General features: G+C 35.5%; 1 protein-coding gene across 17 annotated transcripts in view; it reads right to left on the bottom strand.

Moving 5' to 3' along the window:
* The window catches only part of GTDC1 (glycosyltransferase like domain containing 1), a 388,620-nt gene that overhangs the window by 256,111 nt on the left and 110,946 nt on the right, over window positions 1-21,563 (bottom strand). For 9 of the 17 annotated variants that reach the window (XR_007718269.1, XM_050751726.1, XM_050751725.1 and 6 more), the window contains 4 exons: window positions 9,108-9,172; window positions 8,420-8,830; window positions 8,119-8,336; window positions 6,220-6,421 (listed from right to left, as the gene is read on the bottom strand). Coding sequence is in view for 14 of the 17 variants with exons in the window: in XM_050751726.1 (XP_050607683.1) it covers window positions 6,220-6,421; window positions 8,119-8,122 (206 nt within the window). In the remaining 3 variants the exon portion in view is untranslated. Of the gene's footprint in view, window positions 1-4,217; window positions 4,458-6,219; window positions 6,422-8,059; window positions 8,337-8,419; window positions 8,831-9,107; window positions 9,173-21,563 lie in introns of those variants that run through there. The other 8 variants (XM_050751728.1, XM_050751739.1, XM_050751732.1 and 5 more) reach the window with 5 other exon arrangements.

Below are 21,563 nucleotides of genomic sequence, written 5' to 3'. Positions count from 1 at the left end.
ATGTTATTACAGAGTGAGAAAGAGTGCTAAAATAGAGGTCTCATTTTACATCGGGTGCTCAAAAAAGGTCTCTCTGAAATGATGAAAACTTTAGCTACTTGAGAAAGCCATGAAGAACAAGGGGTGTGGGTTGGGGGCATGAGTAAGTACTGCCAACAAAGGAACCAGCAAGCAGTAATAGGACTTGAGGCAGGAAAAAGTTTGATGTTTCAAAGTGAGTAAACAAGGCCAGTGCTGCTACAGCACATTAACGAGAAGACAGGGTATGAGATGAAGTTGCAGAGGCAGACAGTGCCCAGTTCGCGTGAACCACAGCAACCTTGTGCATACTCTGGATTTTACATAGGCAATAGGAAATCACGGATGGCTTTCAATCAGGGATTATTTAATCAAGGTTACAAGTATCAGCAAATGGATATAGGCACTAAGCTTTCTTTCAATCAACAAAGGGTTCACTAAGTGCTTGCTGTGTGCTAGCACCATATGTCCATGTTTGTCAAGTTTGGCTTTGTTATCACCAGTGCTAGCATAGGCACTGGCTCTTAACATAAAATCTCTTAATAAATACTAATGACAGAAAGAATAATGGAAACAAGCTTAGAAAAGAATGAAAAGATAACTAGTCTGGAGGAATTTTGACCAAACCATCCCACCCCTCAATGAGCTCTCAACTACACATATTCAACCAGGACTTTCTTCTAAAGAAGGGGAGTGTTACATTTTTATTATCAGTATGAGATGGTGAACAAAGAGAAACACAGGAGAGACTTTAGGAAAAATTTCACTAAAATACAGAATTATGTTCTTTAGAAAGACAAAAGGATGAAATGAACATTACTGCCCTTTTGTGAGCAGTAGGTGTGACTCAGCTCCTGCCTTCCCCCTTGCAGTTATCTTTGTGGGCTGGCAGCTCAGAAGACCAGCAGGTCCATGGGGGTGAACAAACACCAGGGCCTGAACAATGGAATAGCATGAATAAATGAAAGATGAACAAGAATTAGTCATTAATGGAAAGGACAATGTGCTCCAAAGAGGGTAGCTGGCCAAATGTGACCCCAAGAAAATAAGAAAGCATGAAAGCTGCCTAAAGAAAGGATAAGGAAAGGAAAGGGCAACAGAGTATCTGCATTGTAGCTCTGGAGGCCCCATGTACAGGAAATCAGAGACAGTAGCAAAAGTAAACTTATTGACTAAGACCTTAATAAAAGCATAAAATCTTTCTCAGATAAACAAATAAATGTTAGAGATGAAAGCAGAATTAAATACATCTTTCATTTTTCTAATTTTTTTCCTGTCATATGCAGACTAACCATGAAGACACTCAACACTTAAAAACAACTAGATAAGAAGTGCTCTAAAATCAGACTAATAGTCTCAATTATTACGTTAAAAACAAGCACATTAATTATAAAAGCAAAACTATGATGGCCCTTATTCTACAGTCAGAGTTCTTCTATATAATATATTTTGCATCCATTTGGGGATGGGTTTTTTCCCCTTTTATCTTCCATTCCATTCATTAAAAATAATGATTGTCTCCTCTCTGTAAAAGTATAATAAACATCCAGTTTGTCTTTTAAAATACAGTTGTCAAATTTAAAGGGTAAATATACAAGAGATTTATCCTAGAGGTCTTTAAGGCACAGAGTTTGTTAGGAATAATGTCTTGTATCCATATGAACTGCTACCCAGGGAGCCGTATAGAACCTTACATGTAATATTTTATTTTTTAAAATAAGCTAGAAAGGATATTAAAAGTATCTACTTGAAGTTGCACTGCAGTGCTTAACTCCTGGGAAGCAATGGTTTCACAGTGCTTGCTACTAACTACACAAACACTTTTGAATTGGCAATCTGTGGTAAGAATAAACTACAAACTCCATAACAAGAAAACCTTGTCCCCCTCCTAACTGGAATATTTTCATCGAGAACACTGACAAAGGAACACAAAGGAACATGGAAAAGATGAAGCCTAGAAACCATCCTTTAGGGATAATGATGACAGGTTTAAGTTCTAGCTTTACAATGAAGAATGTGTGTGCAGGTGTGTGTGTATGTGTGTGTATGTATGTGCGCGCGCACGCACGCATATATGTGTATATGAGAAAGAGAAGAGAGGGGGAGAGAGGAAAGAGACAGACAGAAAGTGGCAGAGACTGACCAAATGGTTGGCTATTTGGTTTGCAGGATTATCCTACTTCAGTAGATTTGTAGATCTACTGAATCTAGGATGAGAATGGGATCATCCTAACTAATTGTCAGCTACATTTTCAACATAAAGTCAGCATACCTAAATTAAACAATCCTGTCAATCAGAGGAAACTTTAGCGAGATGAAATACTGTGGAAGAAGCCCTAAGGGCCATGCAAGTCTAGAATTAGGCCGTGGTGTGTGCTGGCTAGATAGGAGAGCAAGACTGGTACAAAAACAAACCAAAAGAAGACCCCACAACAAGGCAGTATAGGATAGCAAAGCTAGTAGGCTAAATGACAGAAAAGCCTCAAAAGAGGAAAATTCAAATGACCTGTGACTTTTGAGGATTAAGAGAACATCACAGATTCACAGACCCAGAAAACACGTGGTGTCTGGCCCTGCAGCGTCCAACAAGAATCAAGAACTGCAATATGTCTCAAGACTGGGTGAAGTACCATACCTACTTCTAATTGTAAAATACAATAATATATATTTTAATCAAGAAATATTTAGGTTTAATTTAATTAAATAATTTACCATGCTTTAACTGGAATTAAGACAGAATAGTTGTTAAGACAATGGACTTAAGAAGAACGAATAGTATATAGTCTTTGCAGGTGGCCAGACTTGAACTCAAATCACATATCCACCACTAATCCAGGCACTTTGCAGCCTCCCATCAGCCATTTATGGCAATCCAGGGGTTCTGTCCTCATGCTTGTACTTCATGGTTGCAGACATCACAACCAGTCAAATGTAACAAAGGGGAGTTGACCTTCTTCTTTTATAAATAAAATTTAAAATCAAACCATTTTGCTGGAAGAACTCCCAGTAGTCACCCACTTAACTCTAATTTGCCACAACTTGGAGACTGATCAACCCAAGCTGCAAGGAGAGTAGGGAAAATTTGGCAAAGGAGAATGGGATCATCCTAACTAATTTAAGTCCATGTTACTTCACTCCCAAGGGCTGGATACTTATCCATCCTAAAGAAAACTGTGATTCTGTTAACAAGGAAGGCGGCTGTTAAGTGGGCAATGATCAGTATCTGTCACAATACCTCAGATGAAACAAAAAATGTAATTGTAAGCATCTGAGGGTAAAAAAAAATGATTTTTAAATAACAGAGATTCTTTCAGTTCAGTAAAGATACTACAGAATGAAAAATGAATAAAATATCCTCGATATCTAGTTTAAGGTACAGTCTAAGAAAGTAGAAATGCTTCATCCTGGAACGAATGATTAACATTTCATAACACAAAAGTTAATGCCTTCCCTCAAGCCCCATAGTCAAAACTTTTTTCTGTATCTTGTGAAGTATCTAAGGCAAAGCTGTAATATAACCTAAGAATAACAATAACTATTGACAACTTTTGACAGAATAACTTGAGCTTTCGTAATCTATAATAAAACTAAACATCTCTAACATGAACCATGATATATTCTTTTAGTTGTCAAGATAAAGCAGAATCAAACTGATTAATTAGGCTGAAGTATTTATTCTTTTAATAATAAAATACATTTCAGATAGTAAGATTATAACAACAACAACTACATGTTCAGAAGTGAGAAAAACACCAATATGTACCTACATTCAAAGTCTTTCTCATCAGACACAATCGTATTTGTTCAGAGTATTTTGCATAGAAGGCAATATTGGTGTTTAATCATTTTACCTTTATGAGTTTTGATGATTTCATGTACCAAGTATACAAAAAAGTAACAATTGGAGAGCACAAATTTTTCATATCTTTAAAAATCTCCACAGATCTCAGACTTATTTGGTGTAACAAAAGGTTACTCTTGCACTTCAATCTAGGACTGAATGCACGTATTTGTTAACTTAGTATTGTGCCATCAAGTTTTCATGCTACTGCTATTTTTCTAAAAGTATTCAAAAAAGTTACTTGGTAAAGAGTAGAGAAGTTATCATTGTTCAAATGTAAGTTAAACTAGCAAGACATGTCTTTGGGCTAAAGATTGATTACATTAGTATGGTTAACTGCAAAGGCTAAATGGCATACCTTGAAAGATGACAGACACCATTGTTAGGCCGTGGAGGTTATGGCTATCAGAGAGTAAGGCTTTATACATCATCATCTTTCAGATATCCACCTCCCAAATAAGACTGCTTCAAAGAGCACTGTGACACTTAGCCTCAAATGCTTCAGGCTTCAAAGGGAGTAGGGAAGCCATATGCGCAGAAGTGTTTGCTTGCTATCCACACACATATATTTGTGATACAATAATGTAATTCTGAAAAACTGCATAATCAAAATGAAATCAAACAACAGATATAGAAATGGCTCATTTTAATGTTCTAATCACTGTAGAAATTTATTATATTTAATGGTACTGTTAAATGAAAAAGTGCCATAAAGTCAACTGGATTACTTGACCTTAAGTAATATAATACAATTGGTGCTGCAAAAACACAATTAAATGGGATGTGAAAGCAACCATAAACAGTCATATTTTAACACAGCAATAGTCACAACTTTTATATTAACATGTTCATTGAAATTCCTCATACTATTAGTGACTCAACAATATTCACTTATTACTATATTCACAATATTCACTATATCAGAATATAAAACACTAAATTATGTAAAGAAGGATACACTTTACATTAAAAAAAAAAATTCTGAATACGCACTAAAACAGCATTTTACTTTTAAAATCCTAAGCCATGTAACTGGAATGCTCACCGTTATTCCATCTGACGCTATGCATTCTCAGAGACGATACATGGCTTTCATACAGAAAATGGTTACTCTCTGAATTCCTCAAGTTCCTACTAGGAACAGCAAGTTACATTTAAGTCACAAGCTGCTATGTCTCCTGTGGCCACTTTACAAGCAGCAGATGGGTACAGGTACTGGAGGTAAGGTGGGCATTGCAGCTTCCAACATGCTCTTCCTCTAAGAACCTATCTGCTCTAACTCCATTCATTATCAGCCCAAAACTTTTCATTCCTGCCCAAACCAATGCAGTCCTACACACAGGCTTATCCCATTATTTAAAAAAGTACATAACACTTAAAGTTTTATATTATTTGTGATAATAAATGGCAAAAACATTAGCTATGTTAACCACCATAGGAGAGTCTTCCACTATTTAACCATCAGGAGAATACACAGGAATACATACAAATGGAGAATAAGGAGGAAGAGATGTTCAAGGGAATTCCATCCCGTCTCTTCTCTCAGTTAAAATGTAATGAGTATTTACCTCCATCTTTTCAGTGTGTCCCATAAGACTCTTATTTTCTAAATTATTATTATTATTATTAGGGATGAGGGTCTCACTCCATTGCCCAGGGTGGAGTGCAGTGGCACAATCCTGGCTCACTGCAGCCTTGAACTCCTGGGATCAAGTAATCCTCCCACCTTAGCCTCCTGAGTAATTGAGACCAGAGGCACATGCCACCATGCCCAGCTCATGAGACCCTTTCTAATAGGTCCTCCTATTTCCTACTTCCTAACAAACCAGAATTCAGAATTGAGTTCTGTGTCCCTCAAATCTACTCATCCTTCAAGAGTAGGTCAAAGGTTACCAACTCTATAAAGCCACTTCCAGTTTGTCACAGTCCAAATCAACCTCTCCATCTTTCACCTCTCATTGCACTTGCCTATCTCTACCTCAACAGACTTTAAAGCCTTGGACATATCCGCCTTTCAACTCTGGTTATTCGTACAGAGCAGATACAATGAACCAAACTAGAAGATCTACTCTTAGGCCAAAAATTGTTACCCACACTCACACCCATGTACATAATGAAATCACAAGACAATGAGAAAACACATGTGGTTGGTTCTAAATGAAGCTTCTTTCCCACTGACCAGGTGTCTTTAGAGGATGAGTGTACTTCACTGCTCTGCTTTCTCTAAAGAAATATCTACTGTAGTCATAATAACCAATTCCATAGTTGCAGAAATTCTCAAAGATGCTGATAGAGAAGCAACATCCTCGTAATAGGTATTTTTTTGTAAAAGCTGAAAATGCATCCTGAGCTCTAATTACCTGTAATGCTCACTGATGGGAATGGTCTGAGAGAAGTATAAAGCAGATGTCCGGGCTCTCCAATGCCATTTCTTTGCAGGAAGAGTATAAAGGACGCAGTCTCCTAACTCTTCTTGGAGAAGATCCACCAGCTGTTTATGGGAGCCTCCATAGAATGCTTCAATGATGAGGATACTCATTGGCCCGTTCAAACCTTCAGATCCTAGATAACAACCAAAAAATGTGTATTTTTCCATTACATACATGTATAAAATTTTTAATAAAAATAAGCTCAAATTTTATACTCAGAAAATACAAATAATTTAGCAATGTATTATTTTTTAAAATAGGCTTATCCCATTATTTTAAAAAGTATATAACACTTAAAGTTTTATATCATTTGTGTTAATAAGAAGAAATAAAAGTGTCTTTATTTTTCTGATTTGTTTTCCTCATGTCGTACGATTATCTCCCCTATGACTTTAGTTTATTCTCCAACACCACAAAGCTGAAAGCCCTCACCTGCTGTGATCACTCACTTCCTGGTTTGTTCGGCTGTAAGCCCAACTCAGTAATCTCAGAAACTACTTGACTTAGAGCTCTAGTCTTGGACAGTCACTGAACTCATCTCCTAATGACGACTTTCACTTCAAGAGCCCTTCATTTATTAGGCCCTTTCTGGTTCAGAAATTCTCTGATTCTGTAACTCTTGTATTACTACATCTCTAAATTCACCAGGTATAACTGCCCCTAGTGAATACGTATTTAAAAGAAGGCATATCAACCATATGCAAATCTCTATTTTCTAGTGTTAAAAACTTGAGGATGCAATTTCTTGAGACACTACACATACTTTGATCACTTCCCAATATATCACCCCCAAAGGAACACCAAAACAATGTGGTAAAGTTGTATGTGCGTGAACCAATAAGATTTCTACAACTTTTCTTTAGACAAGCAACCTATTAAGAGAGATAAAGTAGCAATAATGGGGTTAATAAAGACATGATAAAATTTCATCACAGAGAATTTGCTATCAAGCAATTTTTCATTTTAATATAATTTTTGTTAATGTGCTCAGTGAAATAAAAAGATATCTATGAACATAAAATCTCTCATATACATCTCAAATTATATGTTATTTCCTGTAAGACATAGGGGAAAAACATCATTCCATGCATAAATGCTATATTGCTTAAAAAATATTCCAGATGTTTGAATTTTCCTTTATGACTTAAGTAAATATTACTCATTAAATAGCATATTGCTTTTCTTAATAATGTTGTTCCACAAAATTATTAGTCTCAATGACTCAATGATGTTCTTCACTAATAAAACTACACTTCACTTTGTTCAAAGTAATGGCCACTTAAATTGCATTTTAAAGCAAAAAGGCTTCTTTTTGACGTCTAAATTTTCCAATGAGCATTTGGGAGGATGGGGGAACATATTTATATATTATGTGGGCGGGGGGGTGGGGGCTGTGTATGTGTATTTCATTTAAATGCAAAATAAGAATCAGTGGTCCTCAGGTGGAAAAGGCACGAATCCTAAGATCAAGGACATACACGTTTGAACCTCAGCTCTGTCACTTCCAAGCTGTATGACCTTGGACAAGTTACCTAACTTTGTAGGACCCAGTCTCATCATCTCCAAAATAGAGACAACAGTACTAACCTCAGACGTGTGTTGTTAAGATAAAATTAGAAAATGCATGTGAAGCACAGTAGACTACAAACAGTAAGAAGGTATTTAGCCCATCCCACCATTAGTATAAATCACTCTACTTAAGGAGAAAGAATCTCTTCAAATTTTCTACCATTTTAAGTTCAGTAATTTTCAATCGTGGTCTCCTACCCACCAAGAATAGATGAGGAAAGTGGATATACATATGCGTTTGAAATTGCAGTGGGTGTTTACCCATTCCTTGTCAGTAGCTTGCATTTTAAACATGAATTTGAGAGCCCTGCAGGTTTTGTGAGTAAGAGGTAAGCTCAGAGTCCCAGCTATGCAGAGTTCATGGTCCACTGGAGACTTCTGTTCTAATAAGGCAGTGTTCAACAAGTTCACAGACACCCTCTAGGTTCAACAAGTGGTAGCCATTAATCCTTCAAATGATGGAAATTTCTAGAAAGTAACTGAAAAGAATAAAAGGCAATTTTGAAAATTATACCAAGAGTTTCAAGACAGAATATAAGCAGTTTCACATTAATTTGCTTACCTGATTACATCGTAGATATCTACTATCTTGCTTTATTTCCTCTGACCTACTAATGCTAAGGTGTATTAAATATATGCCCTGTATGTACTTAAAAGGTCTCTAAAGGCTCTTGTAAAAATGACCTATTTCCCCAAGTGATGAAATGTGATATAAACCACTCTAAAGAATACCTCACTCATCTAACCTCAAAGAAAGCAATATCAATATTGGAAAAGAAAACTGCTTTCTGATTCTTCATCATCTTGTCCTTTTCCATGATTAATCTAAAGTACATATCATGATGTTTCTTATGGGCCTGGTTCACAAGTTATCTGCAAATTATCAGCAGCCACTGTGGAGGCAGTACATGTAGGTGCTGCTGTAGATTCAAGACGCTCAGTAGGCAGAACTGAACACTAAGCACGTGGGAGGCTGAAAAATAGAAAAGGGGAAAAAAAGATTATAGCTATAGTAGATTTCCACCCCTCTGACAGTTCAGTAAGAAGAGTGAAATGTACAGGTTTGAACTAGCATTTACGTGAACATTTTTTCCATTGGCCAATGGGTGTGCCTGCATTTGGGGTGTTTTTCTAGGGAAAATAACTATGTCCTACCATCTCTGAAAACTATACTTAGTGGCTTTGATTCATGGAAATTTGTTCTACTTGTTTTGTGGAGACAGACATATCCTGGCAGTTCCCCTACTTACTTCTATTGCAACTTTTGCAGCAAGATGAAAATGCGTTCTTCCCTATGGTCTTCTTGAAGCACAACCTGGAAGAAAGATGATTCCCATTAGATACAAGTAAATGGGGGAAAGCTGGTTTTTAAATATATGATTCAAACCAAATGGCATATAGCACATTAAAGAACAGTTCAAATACTTTGGCTAAGCTTGAGTTTTGTTTTAGAAAACTGCTTGAAACAAATAAGCATGAGGTTGAAAAAAGAAAAAAAAAAAAAAAAAAAAAACACTTCGCTGCTATGGTGGAATTTGCTAAAATACAAAGGGAATACACTATTTGCCCATTTCAGCAATAGTCAGAGAAAGCTACAAGTGGTCACCTTGATACCGCAGATGTTCACAAGCATGTAGGGTGAATACAGACATTTTTGCACCACTAGCAAAGGCTACTAAGGAGTACTTGGAACCACCAGTAATAGGGCCTCACTGTTTAAGGTGCTAACTCCAAACCAAGGACAGCGTTTCCTTTATAGGAGGAGGCTGTGGCCAGATGTTTGCCAGAAGATGGCAGACAGCCAAAAGTCTCCTATTGGTGCCTGAGTTTATGAGCCTGTTAAAGCATTGTCCCAAGTACCACCAGAAACCTTAAATTATGAAACATTTAAACTGATTAAGAATACCAGAATGAGGCTGGGTGCGGTGGTTCATGCCTGTAATCCCAGTACTGTGGGAGGTCGAGGCAGATGGATCACCTGAGGTCAGGAGTTCAAAAGCAGATTGGCCAACACGGTGAAAGCCCGTCTCTACGAAAAATACAAAATTAGCCAGGTATGGTGACGCATGCTTGTAATCCCAGCTACTTGGGAGGCTGAAGCAGAACTGCTTGCACCTGGGAGGCAGAGGTTGCAGTGAGCCGAGATAGCACAACTGCACTCCAGTCCTAGCAACAAGAGCGAAACTCCATCTCAAAACAACAACAACAACAAAAGAATATGTGAATTAGGGATGTGGCACTTGAAAAGGAAGAAACAACAAAAAACTTAGTTTGGAAAACAAATACCAAACAGAAAACCCATGTCCTTTTTGCATGGCACTCAGAATAGTATTATACGACATTAAGAAAAGAGTAAATGGCCGCTCCATGCTTGCTCCCTAAAAGAGCATATAAAATATTTCAGATAAACTTTATCAATTTTTAAGTTTTTCTGCTTAAATAAGCTTCAGTTAAAGAAAAACTCACTTCTTCAGCACAATTTATTCCCCAGTGACACCAGATGAATGAAAACTTACTATACTATTAAAGCTTTTTGAAAGTTTAATTCATTATCGATACTATGATTTAATGATACATGGCTAAACGCTAAACAACAAATTTGGCAATATAAAATAAGTCAAAGTGATAGCTGTGACATAAATATTTTATACCATTTAAAATTCTATTTAAGATCATCAGAAGTCAAAATGATCTATTTAAGAATTGTCTACCTTTTTGAAAATGTATATTTATAATTGAAAGGGGATATAATGTGAAAATATCAATAGTATTTCATACAAACATTTTGACCAAAATGAAAAATCACCATTAGCATCATCCCAATTAAAAACTAATAATGCATTGATAAGATCACAGAGAACAAAAGTAGCCTGAAACCAGTGCTGTATTTTTAAATTTTTATTAAAACTTTTTGTCATTGTACCTGCAATTATTTTAGGCTTGACCCAATTTCTTTATTCCCTAAGCCATGATCATTTTCAAGGTGAACTACATTTTTATCTACCTCCTTTAGCACTTAGAACTGCTGTGGTAGTTGAAATGTTTTTAACAGTATGGATAGTAAAAATCTGCAATATGCCATTGATTTACTGAAAAGTATATGCTAAATATAAGTATATCATGTCAATTAAAATAAATTTCAGTCACACTGAAACCTGTAATTAGCCTTCATATGACATCAATTTAGTTACCTATAATATTCAAATCATTTTCCAACCAAACACCTAGTAATAATTTTAAATCAGAGAAATTGTTGTATTAATATATTCCATAGACACCCTTCTGTTATTAGTTGTAGGAAGCTACAGTTTCAGTGATGATGGTTTTAACGGTTTTGATCCCACACACATGAGAAATTGATTCCACAGGCTAATCCACATATGGCTTGATACCTTAAAACTTCAATCAATTGTTGAAAATATAGTTTTGATTTACCTATATGCAATATTTGGAAACTTAAGCTTGTTAAAGCAAAAAACAGTGGGCTTAAACACTAAATGGCTTAATTTGGGGAAAGTGAAACTTGAGCAGTATTTCTCAGTAGGTCATCAGAAGTTTACCTGGTATTTTCTTACTGACCCTTTCTCTCCCTTCCCTTCTGCACCTCCACCCACCAACACACCCAGGTTCTATTTAAAAAGCAACCAATAACCCAGCAGAGTAAAATAGGGCAGTGGTGAGAAAAGTTAGTATTACCTTCCAGCCCACTCATTTATTTTAATGATTCATCATGGAAACCCCAAGTTGTTAAAATATACCTGAAATCTCATTAAATAGTAAAAATAAGCATGAAAAGATCTCTGCTTTAAAACATGTCACCAGTGATTCCCCTAACAGAAATCTATTAAGAGTGTGAAGTAAAAATACGTTTTGCTAAAAAACTTTCCTCAAAGTAATGTACTACAATCAATTATCATACGGGGAAAAAAGAGACAAGATAAACAGATTCTACTAAAATGTTACTTTTTTAAATTCTTCTATAAAAATCAAGCATAGCAAATTCATCTTAACCTCTAAAACCTGAACATAATCTCTGAAAACTGAAATAAAATCTGGTATCAAATGCAAAGTAATAATTTTGCAGTCATAAAACTCTATGCACTGAAAATATTCTACATAAATGTAAACAAAGTTTGGCTAATATAAAAGAATCTGCTTCCAGAGTATTAGTCTGAACTGCAGATAACTAACACTTGATGGATACTGATCATTATTCCATTATTTGGTTAGGGACATACAGTCTAACATTTATGTTGTAGTTGTGTACTACCATATGTACTTAAATAGCAACATTTTGTTTTAATCCTGGGTTCAAATTGACAAAGATGTGGTAAGCTAATAATATATACCCCGCTCAATGCTATGGATATGCTAATCTCTTCAACTCTTAACTTTTGTGTCTTGCTGTAGAGACTAAGAACTGAGAATTCATGCATCAAAACAAAGATTTCGTAGGAAAACTCATACGTCATATTTTCTGTGAGAAAATTTAAAGCTATTTTCAAACGTGCTTTTCCAATTATATGAGTTGCAATGATCTTTTAAATACATGCTCTTTGCAAAGTTAGCATCTTATATGTATTTGTGACTTTAATTTTCCCTGAAAAACATTTCTTTTTTTTCTGTTGGTTTGGAATTTAACTTTCTGCTTAAAAGTATCAGTCATGCGTGGGTGCAGTGGCTCATGCCTGTAATCCCAGCACTTTGGGAGGTCGGGGTGGGAGGATTGCTTGAACCCAGGAATTTGAGACCAGCCTGGGCTGTTGTGAGATTCCATCTCTACAAAAAATTTTAAAAATTAGCTAAGCGTAGTGGTGTGTGCCTATATTCCTAGCTTCTCCAGAGGCTAAGGCAAGAGAATCACTTGAGCCCAGGAGTTTGAGGTTACAGCAAGCCACAACTGTGCTACTGTACTCCAGCCTGAGTGACAGAGCGAGGTCCTATCTTTATTTAAAAATATATATATATATATATATATATATATATATATGTCACTTATTCCAGGACTTGAATTAATAAAGTGTCTTGGTTAAAACTCACAAGCATCAAATGCAAACTCATCAAATAGTTACTGAGTACTTACCATGTACTAAGCACATCATGTACTTGTTTTCAAATATGCACAATTTCTACAAATAACTAGATAAGTATATATTAAAAATTCAATATATCATTGTACGGTTATATTCCACATTATATAACAAAATTACAAGATTTTTGTTTGTGTGAGAGGTTGAGTGGTTTAATTCCACTGACATAAAATACTAACCCTCTTTCAATTTTTTAATGCTATTAATTCCATGAATAATTTCAAACTATAAAAGCAGCAATGAATTTGTTCTACTGAATACTACAAATATTTTTAATTTGCCAACAGTCACAAATGTGGCAGCATATTTATGAATCAACAGAAAGTTTTACACCAGAAAATCATCTCAACACTCATTTAAAGTATCGCATTACCCTTTTAACTAGGTCTCCATGCTACCATACAATCTTGTTGCCACCACACCATTCTCCTTAAGCTAATCACAAATAATCTTTCCAAAATGGAAATGTGACCATAAAATGACATGCTCAAAAACCTTAAATCATTCTAAGGGTAAAATCCAAGGCACTACACATGGCAATTAAGACTCATTTCCTGGCCCCTTCGTTTCTCTTCACTACAGCCACATTTGGCCTTCTCCCACTTCAATCCCTTTTCTCCAACTTCCCCAGACTCTACTTTGTGGCAAATACCAAACACCCACACTCCCGGAGCTGTTTTAGACTCTTAAAACTTCACACTTTTATCTCACCTCCATCAGCCTTCTCTCTTTGTTCACCTAATGAACTTTTGTTAAAATTTCTGCTCATGAATCACCATTTCTGTGAAGGCTTTCCCTGAACTCCTCCTAAGCATGACTTCCTTTATACTCTGTAAAGCAGAATTATAATTGTTTCACTGTAGTCACATGTTCTGCTTCTCCATGGGGCTGTGAAAATCTGAAAACTGGGCGCTGTGCCGTTATTTTCCTGAAAGCTGTCTCAGAACCCGACACACAGTAGACAAACTAGGTTTTTCTGGAACTGAAGTGAAAATCTGGGGGACACAGAAAGTTGCTTTCTTCTGCCTTGAAAGTGACACTGGCTTCACTTAACACAGGTTCTGAGCAACAAGTGTCAGGCAGCACTGTATTTGATACTAATGATTTCCCATTATTCCTGAAGTCTAAACTAAATCAAGCAGCAAGTATATCTGGACACATTTTATTATGTTCTCTTTCAAATACTGATTCTGCATTGTTGACAGAAGCAGAATTTATGGGAAATAATAAAATTTTTCATATAGGTATGTGTTTATTTTAACCTACCAATACAAGAGAAGTAACACTGATTAAAGAGATGGGAGAAACAGAATAAGCAATTGAATTCTAGGCCAAAGTGAGTTTTATGGCCTAAGAGAATATTTGTAAATTTCATAAATTTTGAAAATCACCTGCAGTTTCTTATTCTGTTTGACCTATTATCATGCTAGTTAATCTGAGAAGTGGAAGTAGGATGAGAAGCCAATTCCCTCACCATCAATCTAGACAGCCCATTCCACCTTTAGTAATTAGGTTTTTATTTAACAGAGAAGAAAAAAAGGCATTTTTAAATATAAATACTTTCTGCCAACAATTATTCTTTTTATAAAAGTTTGACAAGATGAAAAATGTATTTCCTTCTCAAAAATGGCATCTCTCCAGAAGCCTTCCACCTTCTTGAAATGTGCTGTAAACCAGCTCAGTGGGAGAAAACTAGGCTCCCTGATCCATTCGGATATGAATACCCAAGCAGAGAAGTCAAGGTGTGTTCAGAATAATAGGTGAAAGGAAGGCTGATACCATTGTTGAACCACTTTTCTTTTACAGAATACAAAATATAAAGAATATCAGCATCATAGAGTAAGTGACAGCAAGACTAAAACCCAGGTCTTCCAACTCCATATTCACATGGCATTCCGTTGTACTTCACTGTAGGCACAGGATACAACATAGGTAAAAGAAACCTCCATTTTCCAGTCTTTGAGTTTTAGGATTAAATAAAAATGTTTAATAATTATTAACATTTAAATGATATATATATAAAACACAGTATATGTTTTATATGCTTGTGGAATATAAATGTCACTATAAATTAATATATTAATCACGTACAATATTTAATAATGCCTCCTCATTTGTAAAACCAAGACATCAGTAATATAAGTAACTGAATATCATAATAGTGAAATACTTAAATTGTTTCGTTTGAATCTCTTCTGATTCCTCCCAGAGTCCAACACAATCATCACTCATCGGAAGATATAGCCCTTATTCTTTACCCCTAAGCGCTGGACAGTCACCTTTTTGATAGAATAATAGGTCTTAAGAACTAGGACTGGAGGGGGGAAAAAAAAAACAATATTGAAGAGTCACATGCCAACAAAGGTTTGGAGTAGAAAGTGAAGAAGTCAGTCATATAGCCATATTCAATCTAGCTCAAAAATTTACTACTGTTACCATCAAGCAAAGTCAAGGTTCTCTTGACAAAACAATCTATAGCATTTCTGTGTACTGATCACATGCAGGATATATTTATACAAGTAATTATTTAATGTCAATATCTCCACTGGATATTAAGTTCCATGGAGACACTTGACTAGGTCTGTTTTGCTTACCATTGTATCTCTAGCACTCAGCAAACAGAAAGTGTTCAATAAATGTGTGTTGAGTCAATGAACCATAAAATCCTTTAGCAATGGCCGTGACAATTTCTTCCTAATTCATTCAAGAGTTTTACTATTATCAGACATAAAAAAATACTTCTTCCTATCACTCATTACTATTTACTCTCATAGGCAGAATTTTATGTACAGATTGTATTACCATGTAAATATAATAGGTAGCATCTCATTCTATTCAAAATGTCACCCCTCAATCTAAGGAAAATCGTCTGCCCTGCTGAGGGATTTAGAAACTATGTTCCATGCCATGGGAAAGCATCTTCCCCAACCTGACTGGAGTCTACAACCATGTTTAATTCAAAAATAGTCACGTCTATGACCTGGAAGGAGTCCACTGGCTTAATCATTATACTGGAATTTTTTATTGGACAGAAACATTATCTTGCTACCCTACACTGGCTTCTATGCCAACATTTAACTCAGACTGAGTTTGTGCAGGGTAATTATAAATATACACACGAAAATGAGTTTAAAATAAGATGACTAACATATTCTTAACTATATTGGTTAAGAATACTCAAACATGTTTTAATAACTTAATCCATATTAACTACAAAAGTTATTGAGAAGTTTCCCTCTCTAAGTGGGAGACACATACCACATTTTCAGGTAATTTTGAAACAGAAATAGCAGTGTTACTCTAACATACAAATATTCTCAATGTCCTATTTGAAGTACAGCAACACAAGCAAACATGGGTGGCATTCCCTTGATGAGTTGAAATAAATGTCCCTGAGTCTAAGGTTCTGGATTTAGTCACTTCTAATGAAAAATGAAAAGGCCATAATCTCACAATTCAATTTGATTTATCCATGAGGGAAAGTATCTTAAAAAAAAAAAAAAAAAAAAAAAAAAGCAAAATCCTAGCATCTCAGGAGGTGAAAGAATATCAGACAAACATTTGGGAGAAGAAAGAGGAATTTCCATAGGGGACTGAAGAGCTGGAAATAGATATCCTTAAATGTATCAACGTTTAGATACATTTGATGTTTTTAATATTCATTTTATATCAGTGAAAAAGCACTTTGCAGTAACAGACCTTTTTCTTCTTCTTCTTTTTCTTCTTCTTTTAAGATGGAGTTTCACTCTTGTTGCCCAGGCTGGAGGGCAACGGCGCGATTTCGACTCACTGCAACCTCCACCTCCCAGGTTCAAGCAATTCTCCTGCCTCACTCTCCCAGGTAGCTGGAATTGCAGGCGCACGCCACCATGCTTGGCTAATTTTTGTGTTTTTAGTAGAGATGGGGTTTCACCATGTTGGCCAGGCTGGTCTTGAACCTGACATCAGGTGATTCACCCACCTCAGCCTCCCAAAGTGCTGGGATTATAGGCGTGTCACTGTGCCCGGCCTACAGTAACAGACTTTTTAAATGGTGTTAGGAAGTGTGAGGTGAAGCCAGTATTACAAACTGTCCTTTAACATCCAATCAACAAAACCATGTTTTAAAGCTGTATCAGACCAGGCACAATGGCTCATGCCTGTAATCCCAGAACTTTGGGAGGCCAAGGTTGGTGGATTGCTTGAGTCCAGGAGTTTAAGACCATCCTGGGCAACATAGCAAAACCCCATCTCTCCAAAGTACAAATAATTAGCTGGGTGTGGTAGCGCATGCCTGTTGTCCCGCCTATTTGGAAGGCTGAGGTGGGAGGATCTCTTGAGCCTGGGAGTTGGAGGTTGCAGTGAGCCGAAATCACGCCACTACACTCCAGCCTGGGGGACAGAGACCCTGTCTCAGAAAAAATACATTTAAAATAAAATAAAAGCTGCATCAGTTAATATATTTATTGATACTGCTCTCATCTCCAACATTCTACATGAATACAGATATGTATTCGAAGTATTCAGTAAAAGTATATTTTCTTCTATTTATTTATTGAAGTTCTTTTTCCAGTCACTATACATATTTTTAATAATCTTCTGATTTGCCAATAGTTTAAGACATGTGCTGACAGTTTACAAAGGCAACATGAGAAAAACTGGACAGAGTCTAGAGATCTTTAATGCTAAATTTTAAAAAGCTCAGAAACCCAGTTCAGACCAGGGCTGAGTAAATCTGGGGCTAATAGATGTGGTAATGAGAGCTGTATCACTATTTTTAAATATCACAAGGGGCATATTATTAGCTACCCACTATTATAAGAAAAAGAGTCAGTCTGTTAATAATAGACGGGGATTTTTTTTAATCCTGAAGATATTTAGGATTGAAACTGTTAAATAAAGAAAAGGTATACACGGACAACTGTGCATAATTTCTAGAAGGTCTACTATTGTCCAAAGTTTCTGCAGAGGAAGCACGGGCTTTCCCATATCAACAGTTTGAAGTTTCCTGACTGGAATAAGCACTGTGACTTTTATCTATTTAGTGGCCTTGTCTATCTCTTTATCAACTGGTTTTTCAAGGAGACATTCCAATGATACAAATATTTTGTCTAATGAAGCACAGACCCTATAGCCAGAGTATTCCTTACAAACTACCCAAAGCTGCACTCCGCATCCTCACCATCTCTTAAAGTAATATAACACTTTGCAAACAGTGTGTTCAAACAGAGTAAAGTTACTTAGGAGTTAGTTAATTCCCCCTTGCATCTCTCTCCAGCACATATATGCACCATATCTGGGATTATTAGTCTCGGTACTGGATTAATCAGCATTCACAATTAACAAACAGCCTGAATCATTTTAGAGAGAATTTATAACTCAAACTACTAAAACTAGGCATATAATATCCTATATTTTCTATAATAGTTGTTCAATTGATCTTGACAGAATTGAAGTATCCCATTATCCTCTTGCATTACCCTTGTTAAATGCACCCACCTTGTTTCCAAACTTCACTTGCAAGAATTAAATTTAAAATGTCAGATAAACTACATCATATTTTTTGGAGTAAATGCCTGCTGGGGTACAATGTGTTACCTCTCCCAGGAGTACTTGTATGTTACAAGAGAACAACAGGTGATAGTGAAATTTCAACCATCTGTATAGTAGATGCAAAGAATAGTTTGTGAATTAAAAAAGGACTTTTCTAAAGTCTCCAAAACGTAGACTGAAAGCTGCTACCCAATCGACTAATACATACAGTTAGCTTTGCTTTCAAGTATTAGAATATTCTATCACATTTCATCATAATACAAAAAGCTTGAAAACTATGCATATCTTTTGATTCAACAATAGCATTTTTAAGGATTAACCCTGGAAGTTATCAAAAATCTTTACTGCAGTCTTTCCCCCAATTAAAAACAATCAAAATATCCTATAAAAAGGGATCTCTTATGATTAAATGATCAAAAAATATAACGAATATACATTGGCATGGGAAAATGTTTACACTACTGCATGACTGCATGAAATGAATATATAAAAACTATTATGAAATGAGTATCACATAATATGAGAGAAAGAGTACATGCATACAGGTAAACATAAATGATCATTTGAGGTAGAACTGGGAACAATTTTGTTTTCCTCTTTGTGCTTCATTTTATTCTTCAAGTTGTCTTCATTGAATGTGTTTCAACTTCTATTAAAAGAAGCTATAACATTTTTCTTAACTTTAGGGAAGGAGGCCAAATTCTTTGATATAACAAACTACTTCCCAATTACTGAAGGCTTCCTCCCTTCCAGAACCTTGCAAGTGGTTTTCAAATTATTATAACTACTATTGCTATAAGGAAACTTATTTAAAAACTAATCAACAAGGGTTAAAACTAATGGTGCCACAGCGATTCAAAACATTATCATTTGGTTTGCAAATACTGTTTGTTTAAGTAATGTATGAACTAAAAGTAATTCTCAATCTTAAAATGTACTTGTTTATTAAATAATTATAAAATGATCAAGGTCTATACATATATAAGGAATCTGAGGCTGTACTTTGACAGTGTTAGAAACTAAAATTATTTTGGTACTTACAGTTTTGAAACGGTACATGAAGAGGTAAAATATAAACTCAAAGTTTTAAAGTTCAAGTAAAATGCCAAAATGTTATGCTTTGATAATTAGATATGGGTCTTGAAATAAGGGAAAATATTTAATTAAGGTGAATGAAATTGAAAAGGACTTCTAGTTGCACACTTAATTTCTGAAGTGTCTTGTATTAAGAAAGCTGGAGGCTGGGCGCAGTGGCTTACACCTGTAATCCCAGCACTTTGAGAGGCCGAGGCGGGTGGATCACAGGGTCAGGAGATCAAGACCATCTTGGCTAACACAGTGAAACCTTGTCTCTACTAAAAATACAAAAAAATTAGCCAGGTGTGGTGGCCGGCACCTGTAGTTCCAGCTACTCGGGAGGCTGAGGCAGAAGAGTGGCATGAACCCAGGAGGTGGAGCTTTCAGTGAGCCCAGATGGTGCCACTGCACTCCAGTCTGGGTGACAGTGAGAGACTCTGTCAAGGGAAGGGGAGGGGAGGGGAGGGGAGGGAACTGGAAAATGTTATTGTATAATCATCCATATATATTGCACATGTTAAAAAACAAAGGGAGGACTGATTGGATAGTCAACCAAAAGAGAAAGAGATTTGCATTTTAAAAGACTTCTCATAACCACTCAGATTTGTCCTATATTTATATACATGCAATATGTGAATGGATAATCAATAAATATTAACCAACGGCAACTCAGACTTAGTAGAGAAATATTTTTAAAGGGACTCTCCAAGCTCTAGTACTTTTTACAATCTAAACATGTTTCATTTTCAAGTAATATGAAATAACTCTGTTCCTGGAATTGTTTTCCAACACAACCATTTCATCACATTCCATTTTTTAAAACACCCATTCCAAAAAACCTAACTTACAAATCTAGTGAGAAATCAAACTACCAAAAGTATACAAATAATTAACAAGTTCTTTCCAGAAAACAAAAAAAAACTAATAAAATATGAAATATATAAATGCAAAAACTGAAGGTAACCTTATTTTATCTATTTAAATGGGTATGAAGACTATACCTATTGACATATAACTTTCCATATTTTAAAATAAGCACAAACTTGATATGAAAAAGAAATCCTAATCTTAGGAAAGCACCATGTGGCATTTTTTAACTTTACTACCACTTTGTTGACTCTTTGTCCCAGAGCAGATCACCTCCAACATTAGTACTCCGACCTTCTAGAGAACTGACAGATAAAGTTTATAGTGAGAAAAAATGAGCTTTTATGGGTTTCCAAAAGGGAATTCTCATGACACTAAAAGCCATATAATAATATTGATTTGATAACCAATTTTTTTACTGCCCAATTATAGACTTAAGATTTCTAGAAAAATATCCAAGTGAAATTTGACATAAAATACAGTAAAAAAATAGTCTTGAGCTCATGACAAACAGTCTAGAATCTCTTTACAAACTTTAAAAATACATATAAAACGATTTTTAAAATCAGGTCTTCTTTAAAGTGTTGAGAATCCCAAGATTTACCTTTTACCTTGGGCCTGACTGACCCTCCTCCTGATACATTTGTCAAAAATCAATTCAGTTATAGCTTGTACCTTTCTGAGAAAATAATTTCCAGGCCTGTTTCTAGTTTCCTTCCATCCTAAAGGCAAACGTACAATGTACAGAAACAAGGATTATTTTCTTGTAAAACCGTCTTCAAAAATCAATTAGAATACTCAAAATATTCTATTCTCACAAATGAAAATAAGTTGCTTACTGGAATGACAGTCTTCCATTTCACTGCCTTAAAAATTAAGCTGGCATGGATAATAAAAGTGTTTTCTGACTGGATATGCTTGGCATTCAAATGTTTTTAAAACAAATACTAATCCATAATTAGATTTCACAGGCACAATCTATAGAAAATAGAATTTTTTTATTTTCTGAGAGAAATATTAATGATTTGTTATCATAGAAGTTATAATAACAATGCCATGGTTTGGATAAACTTATAAACAAACCTGTACGTGAATGTTTTCTATCCTTTTCAGCCTAATCTCTACCATTAATTCATTCAA

This window comes from Macaca thibetana, chromosome 12 (assembly GCF_024542745.1).
Source record: "Macaca thibetana thibetana isolate TM-01 chromosome 12, ASM2454274v1, whole genome shotgun sequence".
NCBI lineage: Eukaryota > Metazoa > Chordata > Mammalia > Primates > Cercopithecidae > Macaca > Macaca thibetana.
The sequence above is the reverse complement of the archived record's forward strand: the minus strand, read 5'-3'. Positions and strand labels throughout refer to the sequence as shown.